Consider the following 22,380-nt stretch of genomic DNA (forward strand, 5'->3'; position numbering starts at 1 on the left):
ATCAGCGAGGTGAGATGTCTGCGTGGAGCCCAAAGTGTCCTGAAAGACAACCTGCTGCTGCCGTCTGCCAACAGATAGAGAAGCATCCGCTGCCTCACAACCAGACTGCAGAGCAGCTTCTTCCCACAGACTGTGAGGTTCCTGAACACACCCTCAACATGAACAGTTTATTTCTGTGACTTGATCATTATTTATTCATTTACCTGTGTAGTTTTTGGAGGGTTTTTTGTGTGTGTGATAGTTTGGGATATACAACAGAAACTACATTATTCAATCTTGTTTTTGCATTATTGCAATTTAATCTTTAATTATCAACAGTCTGTCTCCACTCGACCTCCAATCTGTGGCAAAATGCAACTCCAGTGCACGTAAACTGATGTATTCAACCTTTGTATGGACAAGTCAAGCACATGGAACACTCAGGTCCCTTGCATACAGTGTAAACAAAGATGTGACCATGTGAATTTAAATAAAAGACAAAGTTTTTGTATGGATTTATAAAATATTTGCATGGAAACAAATGAGTTTAAAGTCCACTGAAGCTAGACGACGAACCGATAATTGTCCTCATTATCTATCAAAGACATGGAGTAAAAGTAGTATAAACAACTTTACATCAGTCTAGTCAATATGTACACAAAGATCTGTTAAAAGACACACGTTTGTTATAAAATGTGATCTATAATGTACAACTTTAAATACTTAAACGCTGTGTTGGGCTTGTTTTCACCAATTGGGGGCAGCACAACCTCATGAAAACAGTTCCTTATTCACACATCCAGCAGTAACAGAGCAACATTAGCACTTGTTTGTGTCTATCTGATGAATGTAAGTCTGATATTCACTCCACTTTTAGCTCTCATTTTGGTCTCCAGCAGCTCTTCAGCTGATGAAAGGTAACTTAGACTCTCTGCTGTCAGGTGCTCAGCAGGTAAGGTAGACGTTTTATTTTACTTTATTGAAACACAGCTGATAAGAATGGTGACACTGAACCAAAACAGTAAACTTCTGGGCCATAAAACCAAAACAGTGAGCTCTAGTGACCCTCCAGCGTTTGACGTTTTGACCGGAGGCTCCACAGTCCTTTCCATATCCCCATCAGAGTGTGTCGGAACAACCTCATCCTGTACGTGTACACGATCGGGTTGAGGGCCGAGTTGGCGTGGGAGAGCATGATGGCCGCCAGTGTGAGCGACATGGGCACCTTACACTGCGGGCAGAGCAGCAGGACGCTGTTGATGACGTGGATGGGCATCCAGCACACCATGAAGAGAAACAGGACCAGGAGGAGGGAGGTGGCTTTACGCAGCTCCTGAAAGTTGGATTTGGCCTTGGTGGACTCTCCCAGATGAGGGTCAGCAGGGGCAGAGCTGCTGATGGATCCGGTTGTGGAGACCCTGGGTCCTGTCTTTGTGAAGACAGCAGTTGTCTCGGTGTCAATAAGAGAGCCGATGCCAGACTCTTTTCTCGTCCTCATGTCTGCCCTGACTCCAGATGTTCCCATGGCGGCTGAGCTCCCGCTGTCCTCCATCCCAGAGCTCCCGCTACCAACAACCGTCTCCTCGCTTACTGACGTCCCCCTGACCAGGTTGATGCGTCTGATTTGGTGTAGAACGGTGAGAAAGATGTGTCCATAGATGATGCTCATGGCCACCAGCGGCACCAGGAAGCAGCAGAAGAAGTTGAAGTAGACCAAGTAGGTCATGTCCACCACGCAGGTGAAGATACAGTAGCTGTAAGGACAAGGAGGCATATACGTCATGTGATATTGCTCTTTTATGAACTCAGTCTATCATCCATCCTCCCTCCTCAGGCGCTTACTTGGAGTCTGCTGGTTGTCTCTGTGGGTCCATGAGGGGCACGGAGCCGGAGAGAACCGCCAGGCACCAGGTGACCAGCAGGGCCAGGTTGGCGTTCCTGGGGCTCATGACGCGCTCGTACTGGAAGGGCAGGAGGATGGCCATGTACCGCTCGAGTGCCACCGCTAACATGCTCAGGATGGAGCTCTGGAAGACAATCGACCGTTTTCCTAAGACGTCCTACAAGACGTTCAGCGTAGATTCAACCATAAGAGCCTCCCAGGTAAATGTTCCTACCTGTGTGAGCACCATCAGCATGCAGAGCAGCACCAGGCACAGGGGCATGTTGTGGCGAGGTCGACCCAGGTCTGTCAGCACCGCACAGGGGATGCCCACCAGTCCCACCAGGGTGTCCGCCACTGCCAGCGACACCTTCACACACAAGCAGACAGAGCTCAGACCCCTGTGAGGAAAAGAATCCCACGTCTCAGATACAAAACTGACCCCCCCCCTCACCAGGAAGTAGTTGGTGACGGTGCGGAGCTTCTTGTTGCAGATGACAGCCAGACAAACCAGGGAGTTGCCTATGATGGCCAGCAAGGCGATGATGAGCTCAGATGCGATGTAGATCCCTTTAAAGCTAGGTATGTACCCGGACGGCATCTCCGCCGTGCAGCTTCCAGTCACGTTCATGATCCCACAGTCCTGGAAACCCTGGAAGAGACTGTGAGAAAATCTTATAGCTCCTAAATAACCAAGATATGAGTTGCAAGAGGTGAGCAAATCATCCACTTAGTGTGTCCTCTGCTTCTCAGAGAGGTGTTTCTATCTTTCATACTGAGGCCGGGTTCAGCTGAAGAGATGAGGAGATATGACGGGACAGAGGAACTGTGGTTGTTATGAAGCTCAGTCTGAGGCCTTTGTGCCGACCAACTGAGCGGAGAGAATCGTTCCTGATAAGAGACAAAAAAAACAAACACACGACCCAAGTGTCCGCTGTGTACACAGGGAGATAGACGATCAGACCTGCTGCTGCTGCACACAGGAGAACAGACTCACAGCACAGCAGCAGCAGCATCAGCAGGCGTGAATGAGGTCAATTTAACGCCGCTGCGATTCATTTCTGTATTTGTGCGAGTGAACAGGGACCGTCCACAAATGATTTGATAGAGCAGGTGGGGTCAACGTCAAGTGTGACCTTGTAATAAAAGGTCATTTGCCTCCTTTAGACTTGGAAAAAAGCAACACCCCCAAAACGAATCAATTAGCTGATCTACAGGAACTTAAATAGCAACTTTATCAATCATCACTCTAATTATCCAGCTAGCTCCTACTTCCAGATGCTAAAAATGTTTAATGTTGCCACTGTTTTATATCATTTTCTATTGAGCATCTTTAGCTTCTTGAGCGTTGGTCCGTCAAAACTAGACATTTTAAGATATAAACTTGGACTCGACAGATTCATTAATAAATAAAATCATTTTGAGTTGCTGCCCTAATAATGTAACTTTATGTATTTAAGCTCTGGATGAGCCGCCATTGTTATTTTTAATCAGTCGCCGTTCTTTATGGAAGGCCGGGCAATTCATTAACATCATGCAAACAAACTGTTTTCAACATGTTGTCGCTTATTCACACATTAACAATATGTTCATTATATTACCATAATACATTTAGAATGTAGACTAAAGATAAAGTGGGAGTTAAATGATCCCTGCTCTCCATAAAGATCAACTTCTTTAGCTTAAAACTGGCACACTGGTCCTGCTAGTGACCAGAAAATGAAGCCCTGACAGAGACACATGATTTATTGTTCCTTGCACATTGCCAGATGCATCCATGGTGCACAAACAAGCTGTGTTTTTCACATTTTGATGTACTTTGCATTCACATTTTTGGAAGAAGAGGGAAATGATATATTAATCTGATCCTATAGGACTCTCCCCAAACATCAGACAACATTCTTTAGTAAAAATCTAACATATAAATAGCATAATGCAAAATGTTGCTCAGACCATCCTAATAATTTTTCCTTTGAGCTGATGACAAAAGGACTGAAAAAAAAAAAAAAAAGCAATTTCCTCCATATCTGTTGTTTCATTGGTGGGTAAAGTAGTTCAGGTTTGGATTATGATGCGTACTCACCTGTGCTAGGCTTCAGGTGCCGTCATCACACAGTCTTGAAGGTGCAGACCACCCGGGTCACATTTAACAGCATGGGGTTTGATGCAGGAGAGGCATCAGAGCTCGCCAATGTGCAGAGAGCACCCAGAGGGGAACTGAGGAAGAAGCAGGTTGAGACCACACCTCTTCTTCTGCTCCCTCCGTTTCTCTCTTTCTTTAAAACCAGATAAAACGAATAATGCAGAACACGTCAAGCAGGAGGCTGCTGAATGACCGGCAGCAGTTGCAACACGGCTCTGGATGTGGGTGAAATGGAAAAGCAGATACGCTTTGACGTAAATCTCCATCCTGTTCCCCACAAAGCAAACAAGTTATATTAAGTTTCGGATTATGTCTGCATGAGAAACTCTTTCATAGGTCGATTGACTTTGTGATGTTTCAGTGCAGAACAATGGGGCAGTAACCAAACGTGCCTAATGTGCAGCTAAACTGAGAAACAAGTGTCACACAGTGGTTTAACACATGTGTAAACATGTTATTAGATTACACAGGTATTATTGCTGTCTTGTTTGCACAAAGCACTAAAGATACTGTAACTACAAGGTACAAGTACACACAAGTATTATTAGTAAAATGTAGTTAAACGATCAAAGATGAATGCAGGAAAATACACACCTATACAAATTAACCAATTATATATTATATTGTAAGATTTTCATTACTGATGCATTCATGTGTAAGTACAATTTTAATGATGCAATTGGTTTAGGAGTTAATATTAACAATTAAACCCAACAGTTTATACTTAATTTATATCATACATCAGCTCATTATATTTCATATTGTAACATCCTTGTTGCATAACAGAAAACAGACTCAAATGAAGTACAAGTACCTCACATTTGTACAGTACTGAAGTAAAAGTACCTAGTTATACTGTGTCTATACAACTTTCCCTCAAGAAAACTCACTTTTTAAGCTTTTTATCCACGATTTATGAGATATTGTAACTAAATAATCAATTAATCAGTGTACTTATTATTATAAAAGTCACATTCTGAATAAATATACGTATAATATCCTTGTTTGTTTCATTGTAATATCTGTGCTTGTTTAAATTCTTCGCATTTCAGTACCTTTAATGTCTTAAAAAGCATACATCTATTAAAAACATGATTTTAAATTTGTATTTAGAGTATGAAAAACATATTTTTTAAGTTCCAGATAACAGTATATTTAAGTTACAGTATATTTGTTTTCACTTCGTGTTTTCATTTTATTAGTTGGGTTAAGTTCAGTGTCGCTGCTGCCTTCTCACCTGTCGCCACAAGGTGTCACCAGAACACTGTTATCTTCTTCTCTTATTTCAATGGCGCCAACCCGGAAGTTGTTGCGGGTCACGTGACGGTGGTTCAACGTGCTCGTTGTTGACATGCAGCGCAGCAGTCAGTGCTGAGCATGTTTTCTTCTCTTGTAGATGACAATTTAGTACATTTGTGGCTCATGTGACGCAGTTTATACAGAGGACCATCTCCTGTCTCGTCAGTTAGCTTTAGCCGGAAGCTATAGAGGCTAACAGGCAGCCATGTCTGGTTTCAGCGCTGAGCTGATAGACTACCTGGAGGGGAGGATTACCTTTGAGGAGTTTGACAAGCGGAGGGACGAGAGGAGAGCCAAGGTACCGGTAGGTCACAAAATATGGTTAAAGTCTGTACCTGGATATCTACAGCGACTTAGCTACTAGCAAAACTAAGCTAGCTAGCTAGCTGACTCAGAATCACTCTTAAGGAAGAGTTTACGTCTGTAAGTGATTGTTTAGGTAAGATAATGTTGATACGGTTTTCCCTCCGTCCTCTCCCAGGAGTCGGAGGAGACAGAGGTGTCAGCTGAAGGTGTGGAGGAGGAGGAGGATGCTCAGCCCTCCACCTCTGCACAGATCCCCGGGATCAAAGGTAAACCTGCCGCCTGTCTGAGACTACAAGAGCTTTTTAAGTGTGCTTTGGTGCTGAGTGAGGATGTAGGTCAGGATTCAGAGGAGTGATGATGGTTTCAGGGCCCTGGTGTCTCTGAATATATGACGTGTCACTGCCATGCCATTAATGTGGAGCAGCCAGGACCTGAGAAGAGTAATGGATCATTTGATCAACAACAATTCTGATAATCATTTATTGTTTTGTCGTCCTGATACATATTAATTATCTGCTTCTCGTGGCCAGTAACGATAACAAAACCCATAACCTTTTCTTCTTCTTCTTCTTCTTCTTCTTCCTTTTCTACTTTTTCATCCCTCTCCTTGTCCTTCTTTTCCTTCTTCTTCTCCCTCTTTATTCTTCTTTTTCTTCTCCCTCTTTCTTTCTTCTTCTGCTGCTTCTTCTTCTTCTTCATTTCCCTCTTTTTCTTCTTCATCTCTGTCTTTATAACTGGATCACAATCCAACATTAAAGGTGCAGACAGCCACCTACTGCAACAGAGTTTGTAACCCTCCACAGATCTTTCTTTTCTTAGGTACTTGACCCACCTCTGCTCTCCCCTCAGATGACGGTGTCAGCCCGGGTGTCCAGCTGGCCTTCGCCTCCATGCTGGGAGAAACCCTACGACCGCCATCCTCAGAGGAGGAGGCGGAGGAAGAAGAAGAGGAGGACAGTATGAGCTATGTGGACGACGAAGACGATGAGGACTACAAGGTGGAAGAGGAGGGGGAGGCAAAGGTGGACGTGGAGGTAGAGGTGGGGGTGAAGAAGCAGAGGCGCCGGGGGAAAGGCGGAGGTGGGGGCTGGAGAGGGAGGGGGCACAGGAAGAGGAGGGAGGAGAATGAGGAGGATGAGGAGGATCCCTCGGTGGGGGACGTGTTTGCGCTGGAGATGGAGCTGAACCGAGAGAACAAGAAGATGATGAGGGTGAGTAGACGGAGGAAGAGGAGTAGGAAGAGTGTGTTGGTGGTTCTCCCAGCTTACGGCTGTCTGTGCGTTTAGGAGCGGCGTCATCGCAGCAAGCTGCCCCGAGCTCTCCGAGGCCTGATGGGCGAAGCCAACATCCGCTACGCCCGAGGAGAGAAGGAGGACGCCATCATGATGTGCATGGAGATCATCAGACAAGGTAGGAACCAACTGTGAGAGCGTTTGAGAACATGAGTCGCCGTCGCACTGGAGCCTGACCAAGCCGTCTCTTCCAGCTCCTCTGGCCTACGAGCCGTTCTCCACGCTGGCGATGATCTACGAGGACGATGAGGACATGGAAAAGGCGCTGCAGTTCGGCCTCATTGCCGCCCACCTGAACCCGTCCGACGGCGAGGAGTGGATCAGGCTGGCAGAGATGAGCCTGGAGCAGGACAACATCCGGCAGGCCATCCTCTGCTACACCAAAGGTCGGCCTCACACCGCAGATACAAATTCAAAAACACGCTTGTCATTTTCAGCTCTAACCTTCAGTCGTCTGTCTTCCCCTCCAGCCATCAAGTACAACCCCACCAACGTGCGCTACCTGTGGGAGCGCTCCAGCCTCCACATGCGTCTGGGCGAGCACAAGCACTGCATGGATGGCTACCGCAGGATCCTGTCGCTGCTGCCGATGGAGGACGGCGAGCACTTCATGCAGCTGTCCAAGGACATGGCCAAGTACGAGGACGCACGGTGACACATTCAGGGTCGCGGTTCTGTCGTGACATTTTCTGTTTTCATCTCCAAATATTTGTGTGTCTTCTTCAGGAGTTACTACGAGAGCAGCGACCTGACCTCGGCTCTGGGTGTCATCGAGGACGCCCTGCTGCGACACCCGAGCCTGGTCAGCGATGACTTCATCAACATGGCGGCTGAGCTCTACATCGCCAGCCGCCAGTACAACAAGGCTCTGGAGGTACAACTGTGTGAGTGTTTGTGTTCAGTGCAGCACATGAAATGTTGTGTCGTAATGAGTGAACATACTTTGTGTGTGTGTTTTCCCAGGTGTTGGTCCAGTTTACAGGTTTGCTTTTGATCAGGGACGAGGCCGCAGCAGAAGTCGTGGAACCGAAACAGGAAGAGAGGGAGGCAGAAAGCACGACTGAGGAGGAGGAGGAGAAGAAGAGCGACGAAGAGACAAAGTCTGAGACTGTAGAGGAAACAGCAGCCGAGCAGAAAGGTGAGTCACTGCAGGATGTCTGACTGTCTGAACATTTTGAGCTACTCGTATGTTACTTGAGTATTTCCTTTTTCTGCTGCTTTATACTTTTATACCTCCAATTCACTATGGCAAATATTTTATTCTGTATCTCACTACATTTATTTGATTACTTTAGTTACTAGTTACTTTGCAGATTACACAGGGCATCAAAGCCAAAGAAGGAAATGTATTTGATCAACAATCAGATAAAGAAAATCTGATAATCAGTCTACTCACAGTATACAGCATATAGATACATGTAAGTATATGTATTTTTTACTTTTACTTGTACTTTTGATACTGAAGTACATTTAACATCAGAAACTTTAAGACTTTTATTCAATGACTTTCCCTTTTGCTAAAATAATATTTTACCACAGTATCTATCTTTCAGTATCTTAGTTTTGCTCAAGTAAGACTCAGTTATTTACAATGTGAGTTACAGACCTACAGCAGAGTATCCAGTGTGTCTTCCTCCTGGACAGACAGCGGGGCTGAAGATGCTCTGAGGTCTAATAAATCTGACATCTTTACGGCTCTGAGTGATGTTTCAGAAGCGACTGTATTTATTGAACCCGGGAGATGTTTGACTCAGAAATCACTGACACTAAAACACTGCCGTTCGTTCATTAGGGACCTGAGAATAACTCCCCTTCACAAAGCCTAACCCTTTGAAGAGAAAGACGACGTCTGCTGCATTGTCTGTCCATCTTGTGATGTGTCGGCGGCACCAATTAAACCGGTGGAATGTGTTGAGCACTGACAGAACGGAGTGCATGACAGTGATCATTAGTCTGCGCGAGGAGACAAATGTTTTTGTGCTCCTTTTATTCGCGAGGCTAATTCAGTTCCGACACGGGAACATCCACTTCCTGTGGTTCACTGTGGGTGACAGATGATTTCTTTTCAAAAACAAAAACAACCTCCACACTTCTTTTGCTGAGGAAGGTGAGTTTCGGAGTTGACGAGGATGACGGGTTGTCTGCGTCGTTATCGTTTTCCCTCTCCTCAATAATGGATGAGGATCGGAGAGAGAAGCACTCACCACAAGGAGTTTTATCATCTGCTGATTAGATCGAAAACCGTCTTTCATCTGAAAGTGAGGGAGGAAATGGGGGAAAAAAGCTGGAGTGGCATGATTCCCGGAGGTCCTAGACGAGTGATCTGTTGTGTTATTAATGTGGATAACCAACAGCCTTCACGCCTGAGCTGTGAAGTTTCTCACCAACCTCCCACACTCCTCCTCACCCACTACAGAAACTAATCATAGCCGCTATTATTGGAACATAGTAACGCTGAGTGTGTGTGTGTGTGTGTGTTTGTTTCCAGGTGAAATTAAGGATGTACAGGTACCAGACAGCGTCCCAGTGGACCTGAGGGCCAAGCTGATGGTCTGCCTCATTCACCTGCATGTCTTCACGCCCCTGGAGGTAAACAAAGGGTTTCATACTAACAGTGATGTGGTGGACAGTTGAGAAAATTATTTCACAATAATCACGTGTCTCCATCAGGGGCTGGTGTCGACTCTGATGGAGCAGAGCGCCGAGGAGATCGGGGACTTGTACCTGGACGTGGCCGAGGCCTACCTGGAGGAGGGCGAGTACATGACCGCCCTGCCGCTGCTGTCGGCCCTCGTCATATCCGAAAAGTACAACCTGGCTGTCGTGTGGCTCCGACATGCTGGTGAGACCAACAGGAAATGAAAATGAAGACTGAGTTTGAACTTTATAGCTGTCACTAAGAGAGTGTTTATAGCAGGGCTGTTTGACTGTATTAGTTTAAGCCAGGTGTGCCTTTATAAACCGACAACTGAGTGAAGTAAATACTCATTTTATTCCGACTTTAACATCTTTTGAAAGCTCCCACGAGATGGTTCAAATCTTTCAAATGAAAAAGTGAAAGTGTAATCTCGCTCAGACAGATCTGAGAGTTGAACCTGAAATATCCTCTTAGTCGCTGAGAGGCATATCTGCAGGAGCCTCCATCCAAAAGAAATTTCCACTGTGTGAGACTCTGCAGCTGAGGTGCAAGACGGGATTTGGGCGACCTGTGATGAGGGAGGGAAAAAAGCAAACCTGTTAGATGAAATGCCTTCCTCCCTCACAGAGTGTCTGAAGGCGCTGGGCCACATGGAGGTGGCAGCAGAAAGCTACACCAAGGTGGTGGAGATGGCCCCGCTGCACCTGGAGGCTCGACTGTCCCTGGCCACCCTGCAGCAGCAGCTGGGCCGGCCCGAGTGCGCGCTCAAGGCGCTGGAGTCCATGTACGACAGCGAGACGCTGGCGCAGGACTCGTCAGCAGCACAGAAGGCAAGGCCACGTGCTTTTTCTTGCCCCCCTCCAGTCGAAAATGTGTTTTTCATCTTGAATATTTGAGTTTCACGGCACAGAATGATGATCTTTGACAGTAGAAGGCTGTTTTCACAGTAATCTGCTGAGTGTAACTGCAGCATGTAGCAACAAAGGCGGCAAAAAGCAAGAGAAAAAATATGGAAAATATTTATATTTTCAAAAAAAGGCTTTCTACACCTTAAATAATATCTTCAGAGGATCATAAACTACTGCATCATAACAGTTTTTTTCTTTCATACACACCTAGTAAAATAATTGTTTGTCTGTGTGTGTGTGTGTGTTTATGAATGTTTTTTTACATATGGTGTGTTTTTAGGAGTTAAAGCTGCTGCTGCACCGCTCCACTCTGCTGAAGACTCAGGGACGGATCCAGGACTACCTGGACTCCACCATCACAATGATCTCCATGCTGCTGAAGGTAACCACACACACACACGCACACACTGGCACTGAGCTGGTTAAGGCTAATGTGGAGTCATTTGCAGACAGATTGTAGAGAGAAGGTCATTTGCATTTTCATCATCTCCCTACCGAGTCAGACAAATGTGTGTGTGTGTGTGTGTGTGTGTGTGTGCCCTGTGTACACGCAGGTAGCCATGCAGCGAGCAAAGGTGTGTGTGCGCTCCGTGATCGTGTCAGGCGAGAACCACCTGCGGCTGGTGAAGGTCAAAGACATGCAGACAGAAATTGATGACCAGGAGGCTGCCTATCTGGACAACACTGGTACGCATATTATATATATATACATTTACTTGTGTGTGTGTGTGTGTGTGTGTGTTCATACCTGGTTGGCTGAGGTACAGAGCCTGTAGTTGGCAGGAGCAGAGCAGTTGGCCGGATGTAGTTCACTGTCAGCACTTATTAAGAGTGTCCATATGTGGAGAGAAAGCTGTTAATCGCTCTCTTAAAGGAACATGTTTGACTTCATTAACTACAAATACTGTCAGCTAGACTTGGTGTTATTGTAGATAATTTTCCAAAGATCAACATGTTTTCGCCCTGACTTCCTGCCCTCGAGGCGAGTGGTGGTCTGGCAGCGTTAAAGAAAACCGCAGTGAGGATTTTAGAGTCAGAAATTCCAAGATTAACACGGTAAATTTATGATAAAACAGTTGGGTCTTTGACTAAAAAATTCCCCAAACAAAACAACAAAACAATTTTTTCCATTATTTTTTCTTGATGATTTCAGAGAATATGTGAGATTTTCTTTTTCTTGTAAATTAAGGATTTTCCCCTCAAAAATTCAGTTGTTTTTTCTCTAAATCTATGATGTCTTGCGTTCCTACAAGCACTTGAACACATCATCTGCATGCATAGAAATGTAAACATTTGACTTTAAAATTGGGGAAACTCTCATTCATCAACACACTGACGCCAGACTGACTGTGTGTTCTGGTCCCCGTCCAGGTAAAACCAACGTCCTGTCCAAGGAGGACTGGTGGCAGCTGCTGGTGAGCTGCGTGCTGACGCTGTGTGACGTGCAGCGTTACGAGGAGGCCGAGCTGATGGTGGAGTCCGCCATGGAGTTCTACTCCTTCTACGACAACAAGCCCCGGAGGAAGGAGATGGAGTTCATCGGCCTGTCCGCCACCATCCTCGACCGCAACCACTACAATGCCTACAACTACATCAGGTAGACTTGAGCGGCTCCATCGTGCTGCGTCTTTGTTTGTCTGTTGTGTAAGTGGAAATCATCCTCTGTGTGTGTTCTTCTCAACAGATTAATGCTGATGGAAAAGGTGGATCTGCCTCAGCTTTGGAACATTTTCAACCAGGTGTGCAGACTCCTTTGTGCTGCAGTAACCCTCTGAAGGTTAATAATCTGAGACAGAAGTGGAATGGATGTCTGAGATGCTTTTTTTTTCTTCTTCTTCCCCCTCAGCTGACGATCACCTCCCACCACCAGCGTCATCACCGCTTCTGTCTGCGCCTGCTGCTGAAACATCCTGAAAACCACGCCTTGTGTGTCCTCTGCGGACACAACGCCATGGTGTCAGGGAGCTTCAAACACGCTCTGGGTACGAAAATACAAACACAGGCCGTGCTACTTGTTGTGCATAACTGTAGTGTGTCTCAGCATCGCTGTCAATACAAGATACTTTGACAAAAATATAAAGTCAGTTGTGGAGACTGCACTGTGCACTTATGCAGCCAGTGTAAAAAAAATAGTCTGCAGCATTGATTTTTTATTTTAGTTTCACTTTATTTTGAATGCCTAAGAAATTCTCTAATATCCCTGTAAGCCAATGTGCAGTTCAACATGTCCTTGCCTTAAAGACTAATCAGCAGACACAAATATCCACACTCTCCAGTCTTGGAATGAGTTTTAAAGAGAAAAACTTCAGTCTAACAGTTCATCAGTCTGGAACACGTCGTTGGCAGAATGTTGTCCAGCAGCCTCCTGTATGTTTTAGTCTTTCGAGGTGAGGAAATGTCTCTGGCTAATTTTTCCATTCATCTAACACATTTGTCAAACATGCTGTGTGTCTTCAGGCCAGTATGTTCAGGCCTTCCAGACTCACCCGGACAACCCGCTTTACAGCCTGTGCGTGGGTCTCACCTTCTTCCACATGGCGTCGCAGAAGTACGTCGCCAAGCGACATGCGCTGGTGCTGCAGGTACAGTTTGCTGTCACTCTCCTACGTTTCAATTTATAACTACGCAACATTGAATATACGTATTTGTGTGTTTTTCAGGGCTTCTCCTTCCTGTGGCGGTACATGGAGCTGCGTGGAGAGTGTCAGGAGAGCATGTACAACCTGGGCAGAGCGCTGCACCAGATGGGCCTCACACACTTGGCCATACATTACTACCAGAAGGCGCTCACGATACCCGCACCAAAGCTGGAGGTCAGTACACACACATCAGCTAACTCTTTCTTTATACACTCCTGTGTTTTAGCTCTCGTTCTGCTGTGTCATTGTGACTTTAAATTTAGAAATACCTCTCCCTCCCTTGTATCGAGGACATTGATGAATGGACCAGTTTTCCAGTTTAAGCAGCCTGATAACAGCTTCTCCTCTTTTTTCGCCCATCGCTCTCTCACCACCCGTCTTCCCTGCAGGGCATGCCGGACGATCAGGTGGATCTGCAGAGGGAGATCGCCTTCAACCTCTCCCTCATCTACCAGGCCAGCGGGAACATGGGGATGGCCCGGCAGCTCATCAACACACACTGTGTCATTTGAAAAAATGCAAACTCATGATCTGTGACAGTGGTTCTGATTCAGTGCCTTGTTAAACGTATGGAGGACAAATGATCAAATAAATATAGATATAGATCAAAATATGAATGAGGAAATAAAACCTGAAGACAAAAACACGTAAATGCATCACTAAATAGATACATCGTTCTCTAGGTTGGTGACACCCGTCTTGTTAAAATACAGACAAAAATGTAATAAAATAATAAATATACTCGCATAGAAAATCATAAATTAGTGAAATTTGAAATGTATTAACATTTATTCAGATTTTCCAATTAAATACCAACGTTAATGCATTTAATTATTATTTATATTTTATTTTTCAGCTTTTATACATTTGTTTTCAAGTATTCATCTTTATTATGTCTGTATTTATTGATCTATGAACAAGTCATCTTTCAACCTCCATATAGAACATCTCCAAGGTCTTCTCTTTGTGCTGTCATGTCAGTTGTGATGTATATACGTTTTGTTTTCATAGTATTTATTTGTTTACAGCGTTGGAGGCGCTGCTGCGTAGTGAACGTAGACATCAGTCGTCATCACCTCAACAGATTCACAGGCAGGTATTGATTAGTGTTTCAGACGTTATTTTCCTCCAGTCTCGGCTGATGATGTATCTACTTTTGTTTGATTTAAGGTAGATTGTACTATCATGTGTGCAGAGTCATAATACAGGTCATGCTGTTAGAATCTATTTTGTAAAGACAGTTCTATTTTTGAGAACAAAACATTTTCAGTCTGTTTCTGTATTTTTGGATGATAAAGACAAGTTTGATCTTTCAGACACATCCTTAGTCGTGATGTTATTTGTTTTTGCAGTTGTGTGACAAAAAACAATGGACGGGCAGACTTTTTCTTTTGTTGTCACAGGGATTAAGGCGGTGGGATTATTTGCCAAATCCCTCCCTCTCTCCTATTCCAACCGTCTGCTTCCATCATGTTTCCTCCCCGGGTCACTGCACTCCATCTAGGCCAGAGCCAGAGGGGGGCCACGGGCCTCACTGGTGGGCGAGGGGGCAGCACTTTGTTGCGTGGGGCCTTTTCCCCTCTGACAACTGAGAAGTAAGATTGGGAAAATCAAACTTCCAAAAGTATGATTTTTTCAGTTTCAGTTTCCCACTTAAAAGTTTGAATTTCTTCCTGTAATCTCAAGGGAAACATTGATCTGCTGCCACTTCATGACCGAGCAGGTGTCCAGTAGAGGATTCAGAGTCACGCCCCCAGGATGTGTCAATAACAACAATATTTAGACATTTGAGTATAAAAGTTCCATAAAATTCAGTGTATAATGACGTCTGTTGGCTGTTGTAGTGTTCATGGTGCAGTCGCCCAAACAGACATCATTTTGTTATGGTCAGCCATGTTTTTTGTTAACATTTGTTGTGTGCCGCCCTCCTTTATGTTCATTATACACTCAACAAAACATGATTATTAATAATACAGTATATCCTCCTAAATCCATCACACTGGACCTTTAAATCCTCATGGTTCCCTGTGGGCCCCTCCCTTTGTGTTCCTATTAAAACCCACTTTTGGCCCTGACATATTCACATCATTAACCCCTCCTGTGGAGGAGACCTGATCCTGGGACGCCCCCCTTTCTTATTAAACTGCATCACCACATGAAAAAAAGCCTGTGATTAAAAACACTAATCCTCCTATGGTCTGTAATTGAAATCATTCCTGGTGAATAAAATCTTTGGCTCTGCGGCCCCTTCAGGGTCCGCGGGCCTCATGCTGGTCCACAGAGAGGAGCGGGGGCAGTGGGAGGTGTCAGATCAGTTATTTTGATGCTGAGCTCGGTCAATATGGACTCCCACAACAAGGCCTGGCTTTAAAAAAATAAAAATAAATAAAAAAGTTCCGAACCAGCACTTATGTCGTGGATATGATGTTGTGAGCAGGATGCGGTCGGTTCTGTTTCGGCCCCGCACGGAGGAGCGCCGCCACACCGGGGACGGAGCGCGTTAAGCGGCGGAAGCGCGGCGGCGGATGTGAAGCGCTCCAGCCCGAATAAATAAGATATGAACGCGTCTCTCTGCCCGACACCACGGAGAAGTGAACTACGCCCGCAGGAGGAGGCGGAGGAGGAGGAGGAGACGATGGCAACCATGATTTGAAGAATCAGCTACGTTTGTTTTGATTTTTTTCCAAAGAAAAAAAAAAGGGATTTTTCGCCATCACCGAGGAGGCGGCGGCGCTGCGCCCGGGCTCTGAGGCGCAGGATCCCGCTTGGACAGCCGATGAAGGGTCGGCGGTGCCCGGGCCGTGTGGAGGTCCGTCGTCCATGATTACGCGCTTTCCTTCGGGAGATCTTTTCGGCGTGCACACGCGGCTGTACACGCTTCAGATCGTATAAAACAAGGTAAGGAAGGTGTCTCACATGCGTATGTAATAATAGGTGAGTGTATTTCAGTGCAGCAGTGGGGTGTTTGATGTGGATCTGTAGCCTGGTTTGACAACATCGAGCCCTCATCAATTGACGTTTGTTTTTTTCTCTCTCCACGCACGACTCTCTCTGATGACATATGTTTTTTTCCTCACTCATCAATCTGTCTGGGCTGCCCGCCTCGACTGGTGGGACTGATGAAGTCATGCCATGAAGGCAACAGTGACAAATATATATATATATATATATATATATATATATATATATATATATATATATATATATATATATATATATATATATATATATAAGGCCCAACAGCAACAAAGCCCCAAATCAGATCCTTCCTCCTGCTGCACCATGTGTGGCTGTCAGGCTGAGAGAGAGACAGACACAGCCTGTGGTTTAAAAAAGGGAAAGTCAACAGTGGTTTCAACCTGCTGCCTCACACACACACACATGCTGGGAGAAAGTGAGTAAATCAGATCAGAGCTGTGGTGTGCTCACACAATCAGATCAATCCCAGAATAACAGGACAGTCCATCTCCCCCATTTCCTCTCTTAATAGCTTCACGTAGATTCTGACCCTGATTGTAATCTGTGTATAATAAACTACAGTGTAGGATGAGGTTGTGTTTGGGAGGGATTTGATTGTGTTTGCCTCTGATCTGCGGTTGACAGTGAGGGATGTACACTCTGGCAACCCTTAAATCCACGATAAAGAAGTATCATGTGGGATAGGATTCAATGTTATTTATCCGTAGTGTCTTGCTCGATGACACTTCAGCAGGGCAGGGCCTGGATCCACCACCACTCTACTGCATCTCACTCCGATAGTGAGATTCCCGAGTGTATTGCGCCTATTTTTGACCACAAGGCCTATTGACCCGATATTTGAGACCACTCTCATTATCAGTGCATCCTGATTCCTGCCCCGGGGCTCTTCCTTGAATTAAAACTCCCTGATATACAACGGAAAATACCTTATCCAAGTTGCTCTTGGATGGAATTCTCAGCCACGGAGAAATTGCCTAGTCAGTTAAAGACAGATTTTATGAGAAACATAATCAACGGCACAGTATTTAACCCACAGGAAGTGACAAGTCAAAATATAAAGTGGTACTCTGGTGATTTTGACACAAAACTAAAGCAGCAGAGGCTGAGATATCCTGACTTTTAGTCTGGATGAAGCACTACATTTCCCATAATGCACCCCGGTTGTCTTTTTGAGTAAACCTAGCCTGACCTGGCAAATATAAATAATAGCCTTTTTGACAGAACTATGTCTTTGTATTGTGTCACAGAGATGCCTACTAAAATTAGCATGCTAACCAGTGAACCCAGCCCTGTCAGGTCAAAGGTCATGGGCTGGAGACGTAAACACTGGGTGCTTTAAGCACTCAATGGACTGCTAGATCCACAGCTAACTGAGCTAACTAGCTAACAGCAGCTGCATCCTGCCCCCTATCAGTTTAACAATGCAGTTTACAGTCGTCACAGAGGCAGATTTGAAGCTTGAGATTGTTAGTAGTCTTTTAAACAGAGAGACAAAACGCAGCAGCTAGAGTCAGAATTTATCAGCTGTAGCTAGAGAGCTAATTATGCTAGACAGAGTTGCTAACGTTAGCCTAAACTCTGATACAGCCAAATCCAGGAGCACCTGGAAGGGATCTATCAGTGGATGTGCTTGTCGAATCGGTAATGTACATACTCAGAAAAGCTTGGGAAATTTTGTTTTGCTAAGCTAGTTAGTTTCACATGCTGTGCAAAAAATATAATATTTTTACTTTTAAAGTTATTTGAAATCTTGGGAAACAGGGCGGCGCTTGTAATTATGTCTTGGTCGTTACCACAGGCAGCTGGTTAGCTTAGCTTAACTTAGCTTAGCATGAAGACTGTAAAAGGAGGATACAGCTAACCTGACTCAATCTACAGGTAAAGAAAATCTTCCTACCAGCACCTCTCACATAATTAACATGTTATATGTAAAATCTCACAACACCTGAGGTGTAAAAACAACAGTTTGTGATTTTGTGGGTGTTTATGTGTCAGACTATGTTTTTGCCAAAGGCTTGTTGGCGTCTCCACTGGCTACTGGCTCTAGCATCATATTTAAATAACATACATAGTGTTATCAATATCCTCGGCAAGGAAATGAGTAAGTATATTTCCCAAATTGTCGAACTACTCCTTAAACCACACCAGCAGTGTTTCTCTGGGTCCACAGTCTGTGGAGCTCCGTCATGTCCGTCACGTAGGACCGGGCTCTCTGGCCTGCACAAGGTTAGAAATACAAGAGTGCACTGAAACAAAAAACACACACAAACTGGCACAGAGGAATGTGATGGGTGTGTTGGGGACAGGAAGCTGTCGCCTCTGACGGGACCGCCTCATTGTTCTCCAATCACGCTACAGCTATTTCAGGACGTTGTGTGTGTGTATGTGTGTGAGTGCCTTTTTTTACCAACCCATGCCAGATTTATTCTTGTATATTTAACTTAAAAGACCTTAAATTTGTCATCCGGATCCCCAGACACTCAACCCGAGGCCCTGTAAGTGAACTGAGAGACTAAATCAGCCAAGGGGATGGTTATTTTGCCCTCGGGTCTGGCAGAGAAGCGTAACACCACAGCTTTATTTGGGCAAATAGGACGAGTTTCTGGCATCCCTTCAGGGACTGGGTCAGTCTTTGCTGTGGCTCCACTTTGTGATTAAATTAGGCTGACAGGATTCTTTCTTTACATCCGAATCTTGCCCACTGCAGCGCTCAGGCTCCGACACCTGCATTATTCAGTAATGTAGCCTGGCGCTGCCCCACCTAGAAGGAAAAATCAGCAGTGTGCTTTTTTGACTTCGGTGGAGACTTCTAGAGTCCGAGGGATGAAAAATGCTCTTCCTGTCCTGCCCACAAACATTTAGTTTTTATAGGAAACACTTGAACGCGCCTGCACTTTCCCCCTGTCATTCCTTTGTTTCAGCGTGGGATGAAAGTAGCACCAAATCAAACGCAGGCTCTTGGCGTATGCGCATTTACTTCCAGCGAGCACAGCTTGTGGAGTGTGTAGCGCCATCATCGCCGGCTGACAGTGTATTGATGTCAGCGCCCGGGTCTGTTTTCACCAGGTTGTGTGTATATTTAGTCACAAAGTCTCACCATTTATAAATAAACCGGGCAGACTGGAAGCTTCTGCTGGAGGAAAGATGGCACTTACTGTATCTCACTCGGTACAGTTAAACCAATTAAAACTACGCTTCCTCGTACCCAAACCACTGAGTAGGTCGGTCCCAAAACATGTGTTATGCAACTTGAGTTAAGTAGTGACGTTAAGGACGTGACATAATGTTAAAATAACTCACTGTAGACAAACAGCATTCTCGTGGGTCACCTTACCAACCTCCTCCTTGTACGGATCTTGGTACTATTTCACCTGACTTCCTCCTTTGCTGGCGTAATACTTGCTACTCCCGCTAGAGGCCGCCAACTAACGGAAAACGGAAATATGGGTCTTCATAAGCAGCTTGCACAACTAACCTAAATGTTGGTAGTTTATTTGTTGTCGATAAGGACGAGTCAAGTTACACACAAATTAATACTTGATATGCGAAGGCCCAAAAAAAGAAAAGTAAAAAAACTAAATTGAATTTATGAAAAAAAGTCAATTGAAAATACTTTTTTATTCACACCTTTAGGTTGTAGATTAAAAAGTAAGAAAGTTACATTTAGATTAATAAATACTTTGATATCTCTGCATGTGACCAAACTTTTCTGTTCCTTCACCAGCCTGTGTTTGGTAGTTGACCTATAACCTGTCCCTGTGAGTGTTGGAATTTGTCTTTGTCTTTTAAGCTTTTAACACACGCTAATTATCGGGTGATGCATCAGTTAATTTACCTGTCTAGGTTGGAAAATGGCCGACCCTGAGCTGTGGAGATGTTTTGGGGATTTGGCACGATAACTAGGAATCAGGAAGGGAGTAAGCTGATGGGGGCAGCCCTGTTACTGCAGCAGCACGCCTATCACCTCGAAGCTTATGATCTCACACACCTTAAATCAAAAACCCTGCTCGGATGACCAAACACGCACACACACACATGCACACACACACACACACACTTAGTCTCAGTTGCGGCAAGGGGCAGAGATGAGTCAGCTCCGTGATCCGGTCTACACACTCCATCAATCCACTCAGTGTCTCCGCTGTCTGGGTGTGTGCGACTTTACCTGTGTGTGTGTGTGTGTGTGTGTGTGTGTGTGTGTGTGTTGATAATATGGCGCCGGGCTCCTGAATTCAGGCTGTACAGGGCCGCAGTCTGCTGAGGCGGAAATACAACATCACATTCTTGCAAAAAGGGGGGAGTTGTGAAATCTATTAAAACTAGGAGACCGGTGTCGAAATTCCCAGTGCTCTTTCACCTCGTGGCCCGGAGGATATATAGCGGAAAGGTATGCAGATGTCCTGTATTATAATATGAGCGGCTGCCAGCTTCTATCAGGGGTCTCTGAAAACCAGACACCGCCTGCCTGCCCGCCTTCCATCCGTCATGCAATGACTATGATTTAATCAAATTTAAAGACTTCTGCGATATAATTGCATCAGGAATCTTTATCTGATGTGTTGTGGCACTAATGTGGAACAGAAATATGTGTCCAGAGCAGTGATGTTAGGCTAAAAAACTAGCATATATTGTATCCGTGATTCATATTCCACGTAAAGTAATTCTTCAAGTTCTTCAACAATAGAATGATTTAAAGGGACAGAAATCTGGAAACGTGGCTCTAAGTTAAGTTTTACCACAGAACTGTCCAAAAACTAGTGATTTATTTTCATTCACTTCCAGTAAAAATTCAGAGAATTCAAAGTTAAGGTTGTTTTGGTTCAACCTGAGGTCACTCTGGGGGATGACTGTGGGCGCTTGGCACCGGCTGACACTTAAAGAAGTTCAGTGTTAAGCGCTCGGCGTGAGCAGCGCAGGGGGTTTTATGTGCGTGCCTAATGTGGAATGCTCGGCTGTAAGATGGAGGCCGGCCCGAGGTCGGAGGTCGACGCAGTGAGTACATGCGAGATGGAGAGAGAGGTGGACAGGGGTGTGGTCAGGGGTCGGTGGTGAGATTTGGTTAAAGGTTGTGTATTAATAGCTCCACCTTTTGACTGTGACCTCAAATGTCGGACTGGTTGTTAATCAGATTGGAGTGGGCAAATAATAGAGGCAGAGAGTTCAGTGCGATGGAGGTCAGGTGAAGTTTTACAGTCTACAAACATTTCTGGAGCGCTACAGCAAAACAGCCTCGCAGTGTTTTCCCTAAAAAACTGAAGTAGATGGGGACTGGTTTTAAAACTTAGAAAAATAAAAAACATAAATGGTTCCCAAACAGCTCGTCCAGAGTAATCCAAGTCTCTGGAAGCCCTGAGAAATTGATTTGAAAAGATGTCACCTTCACCCTTTTCTACAAAGCCATTAGCCTTAGCGCGAGCTTGACCACACGTAGCAACAGTAAATACTGTCTCCGAAATCAGGTTGGGATCTCTGGGCTTCACGAGACTTGAATTATGTTACTGAAACGTGTATGGAAACAAGTCACCATCTGCCTCAGTTGTTTAGGAGATTTTTTTTTTCCTGTTAAGGCCCAGAAATGTTATGTAGCCTACAAACTTCACTCATCTTGCCATTAGCATGGAGGTGTGTAGAAGCTGACTGGATTTTCATCGTTGGGTGAACTGTTCCTTTAAAGTGAAAGCTCCCGTAATAAACATGAATTCAAAGTGTAAAAACTAGCAAATAACACTGACATAACTTTGATTCATGTGTTTCTTTAGATACATTTGCCAGCGAGGGTTTCACTTAATTTGCAGTCCCTCTGAGTTTATATTCTGCTGGACAGCTGGATGAGACGTCGCTGCAGCAGCAGCTGGGTGGACGAGCTGCAGCTGCAGATTGAAGCTGTGTGGTAATGCAGCGGATTAGAGAAGGCATTCTGTCAACAGCAAACCCCCCCCGCCCCCCCCCCATTCTCTGTTTTAATCCTGCTGCTGGATCAAGGACACTTACCTCCCGACAGCTTCATGTGCCTCTATATATGTGTGTGTGTGTAGTTCTGATTAGTTTTATAAAGACAACATGCAGCAGCAGGTTTAGTTTGTGAGACTCTCAGGTTGGAGAGACATTTAAGCACAATTTCAGCAGCTTGTGTGTGTGTGTGTGTCTTATTTGGGTACAAGTGGCTTTAAACCCAGCCAGCAGCTCTATGCTCAGCACCGGCCTCTGCCCAGAGCTATTTATAAAACTGTCCAGATGTGTGGGCGTAAGTGTGTGTGTGTGTTTTTGTGACAGAGAGAGAGAGAGAGCCTGGTTTATCAAGAGCTTTATTGTTTT

At 45.0% G+C, this 22,380-nt stretch overlaps 3 protein-coding genes across 10 annotated transcripts in view; 2 read left to right on the forward strand and 1 right to left on the reverse strand.

Annotated features, from left to right (window-relative positions):
• LOC119015596 (adenosine receptor A1-like) lies at nt 1-5,362 on the reverse strand. The gene is made up of 6 exons (XM_037091751.1): nt 5,242-5,362; nt 3,945-4,219; nt 2,316-2,523; nt 2,097-2,231; nt 1,822-2,006; nt 1-1,733 (listed from the first exon to the last, which is right to left on the reverse strand). The coding sequence occupies exons 3-6, from the start codon at nt 2,490-2,492 to the stop codon at nt 1,037-1,039; spliced, it is 1,194 nt and encodes a 397-aa protein (XP_036947646.1). The 5' UTR covers nt 2,493-2,523; nt 3,945-4,219; nt 5,242-5,362; the 3' UTR covers nt 1-1,036.
• gtf3c3 (general transcription factor IIIC, polypeptide 3) lies at nt 5,333-14,407 on the forward strand. Of its 2 annotated transcripts, none has more exons than XM_037091738.1 (19): nt 5,333-5,607; nt 5,785-5,875; nt 6,459-6,820; nt 6,896-7,019; nt 7,096-7,287; nt 7,372-7,537; nt 7,628-7,775; nt 7,865-8,039; nt 9,390-9,490; nt 9,572-9,743; nt 10,167-10,369; nt 10,728-10,829; nt 11,002-11,134; nt 11,819-12,044; nt 12,132-12,186; nt 12,294-12,429; nt 12,905-13,029; nt 13,108-13,260; nt 13,476-14,407. In XM_037091738.1, the coding sequence occupies exons 1-19, from the start codon at nt 5,509-5,511 to the stop codon at nt 13,596-13,598; spliced, it is 2,886 nt and encodes a 961-aa protein (XP_036947633.1). In that variant the 5' UTR covers nt 5,333-5,508; the 3' UTR covers nt 13,599-14,407. The 2 variants fall into 2 exon arrangements, with proteins under 2 accessions (XP_036947633.1, XP_036947634.1); XM_037091739.1 differs by having other exon boundaries at nt 5,333-5,601.
• An 82-nt stretch (nt 14,408-14,489) lies between these two features.
• The window catches only part of hecw2b (HECT, C2 and WW domain containing E3 ubiquitin protein ligase 2b), a 33,400-nt gene continuing 25,509 nt past the window's right edge, over nt 14,490-22,380 (forward strand). For 4 of the 7 annotated variants that reach the window (XR_005073398.1, XM_037091724.1, XM_037091729.1 and 1 more), the window contains exon 1: nt 14,490-15,984. The gene's annotated coding sequence lies outside the window, so the exon portion shown is untranslated. Of the gene's footprint in view, nt 15,985-17,453; nt 17,707-17,873; nt 17,944-22,380 lie in introns of those variants that run through there. The other 3 variants (XM_037091725.1, XM_037091726.1, XM_037091727.1) reach the window with 3 other exon arrangements.

This window comes from Acanthopagrus latus, chromosome 24 (genome assembly GCF_904848185.1).
Source record: "Acanthopagrus latus isolate v.2019 chromosome 24, fAcaLat1.1, whole genome shotgun sequence".
Lineage (NCBI taxonomy): Eukaryota > Metazoa > Chordata > Actinopteri > Spariformes > Sparidae > Acanthopagrus > Acanthopagrus latus.

Excerpts from the sequence above, each read along its gene's own strand:
- LOC119015596 (XM_037091751.1), bottom strand. The coding sequence starts at position 2,492 with ATGAACGTGACTGGAAGCTGCACGGCGGAGATGCCGTCCGGGTACATA. Across the intron at positions 2,232-2,315 it reads CCGTCACCAACTACTTCCTG|GTGTCGCTGGCAGTGGCGGA; the intron begins GTGAGGGGGGGG and ends TTGTGTGTGAAG. Across the intron at positions 2,007-2,096 it reads TGCTGATGGTGCTCACACAG|AGCTCCATCCTGAGCATGTT; the intron begins GTAGGAACATTT and ends ATTGTCTTCCAG.
- gtf3c3 (XM_037091738.1), top strand. The coding sequence starts at position 5,509 with ATGTCTGGTTTCAGCGCTGAGCTGATAGACTACCTGGAGGGGAGGATT. Across the intron at positions 7,538-7,627 it reads CTGTCCAAGGACATGGCCAA|GAGTTACTACGAGAGCAGCG; the intron begins GTACGAGGACGC and ends TGTCTTCTTCAG. Across the intron at positions 13,030-13,107 it reads GACATGCGCTGGTGCTGCAG|GGCTTCTCCTTCCTGTGGCG; the intron begins GTACAGTTTGCT and ends TGTGTTTTTCAG.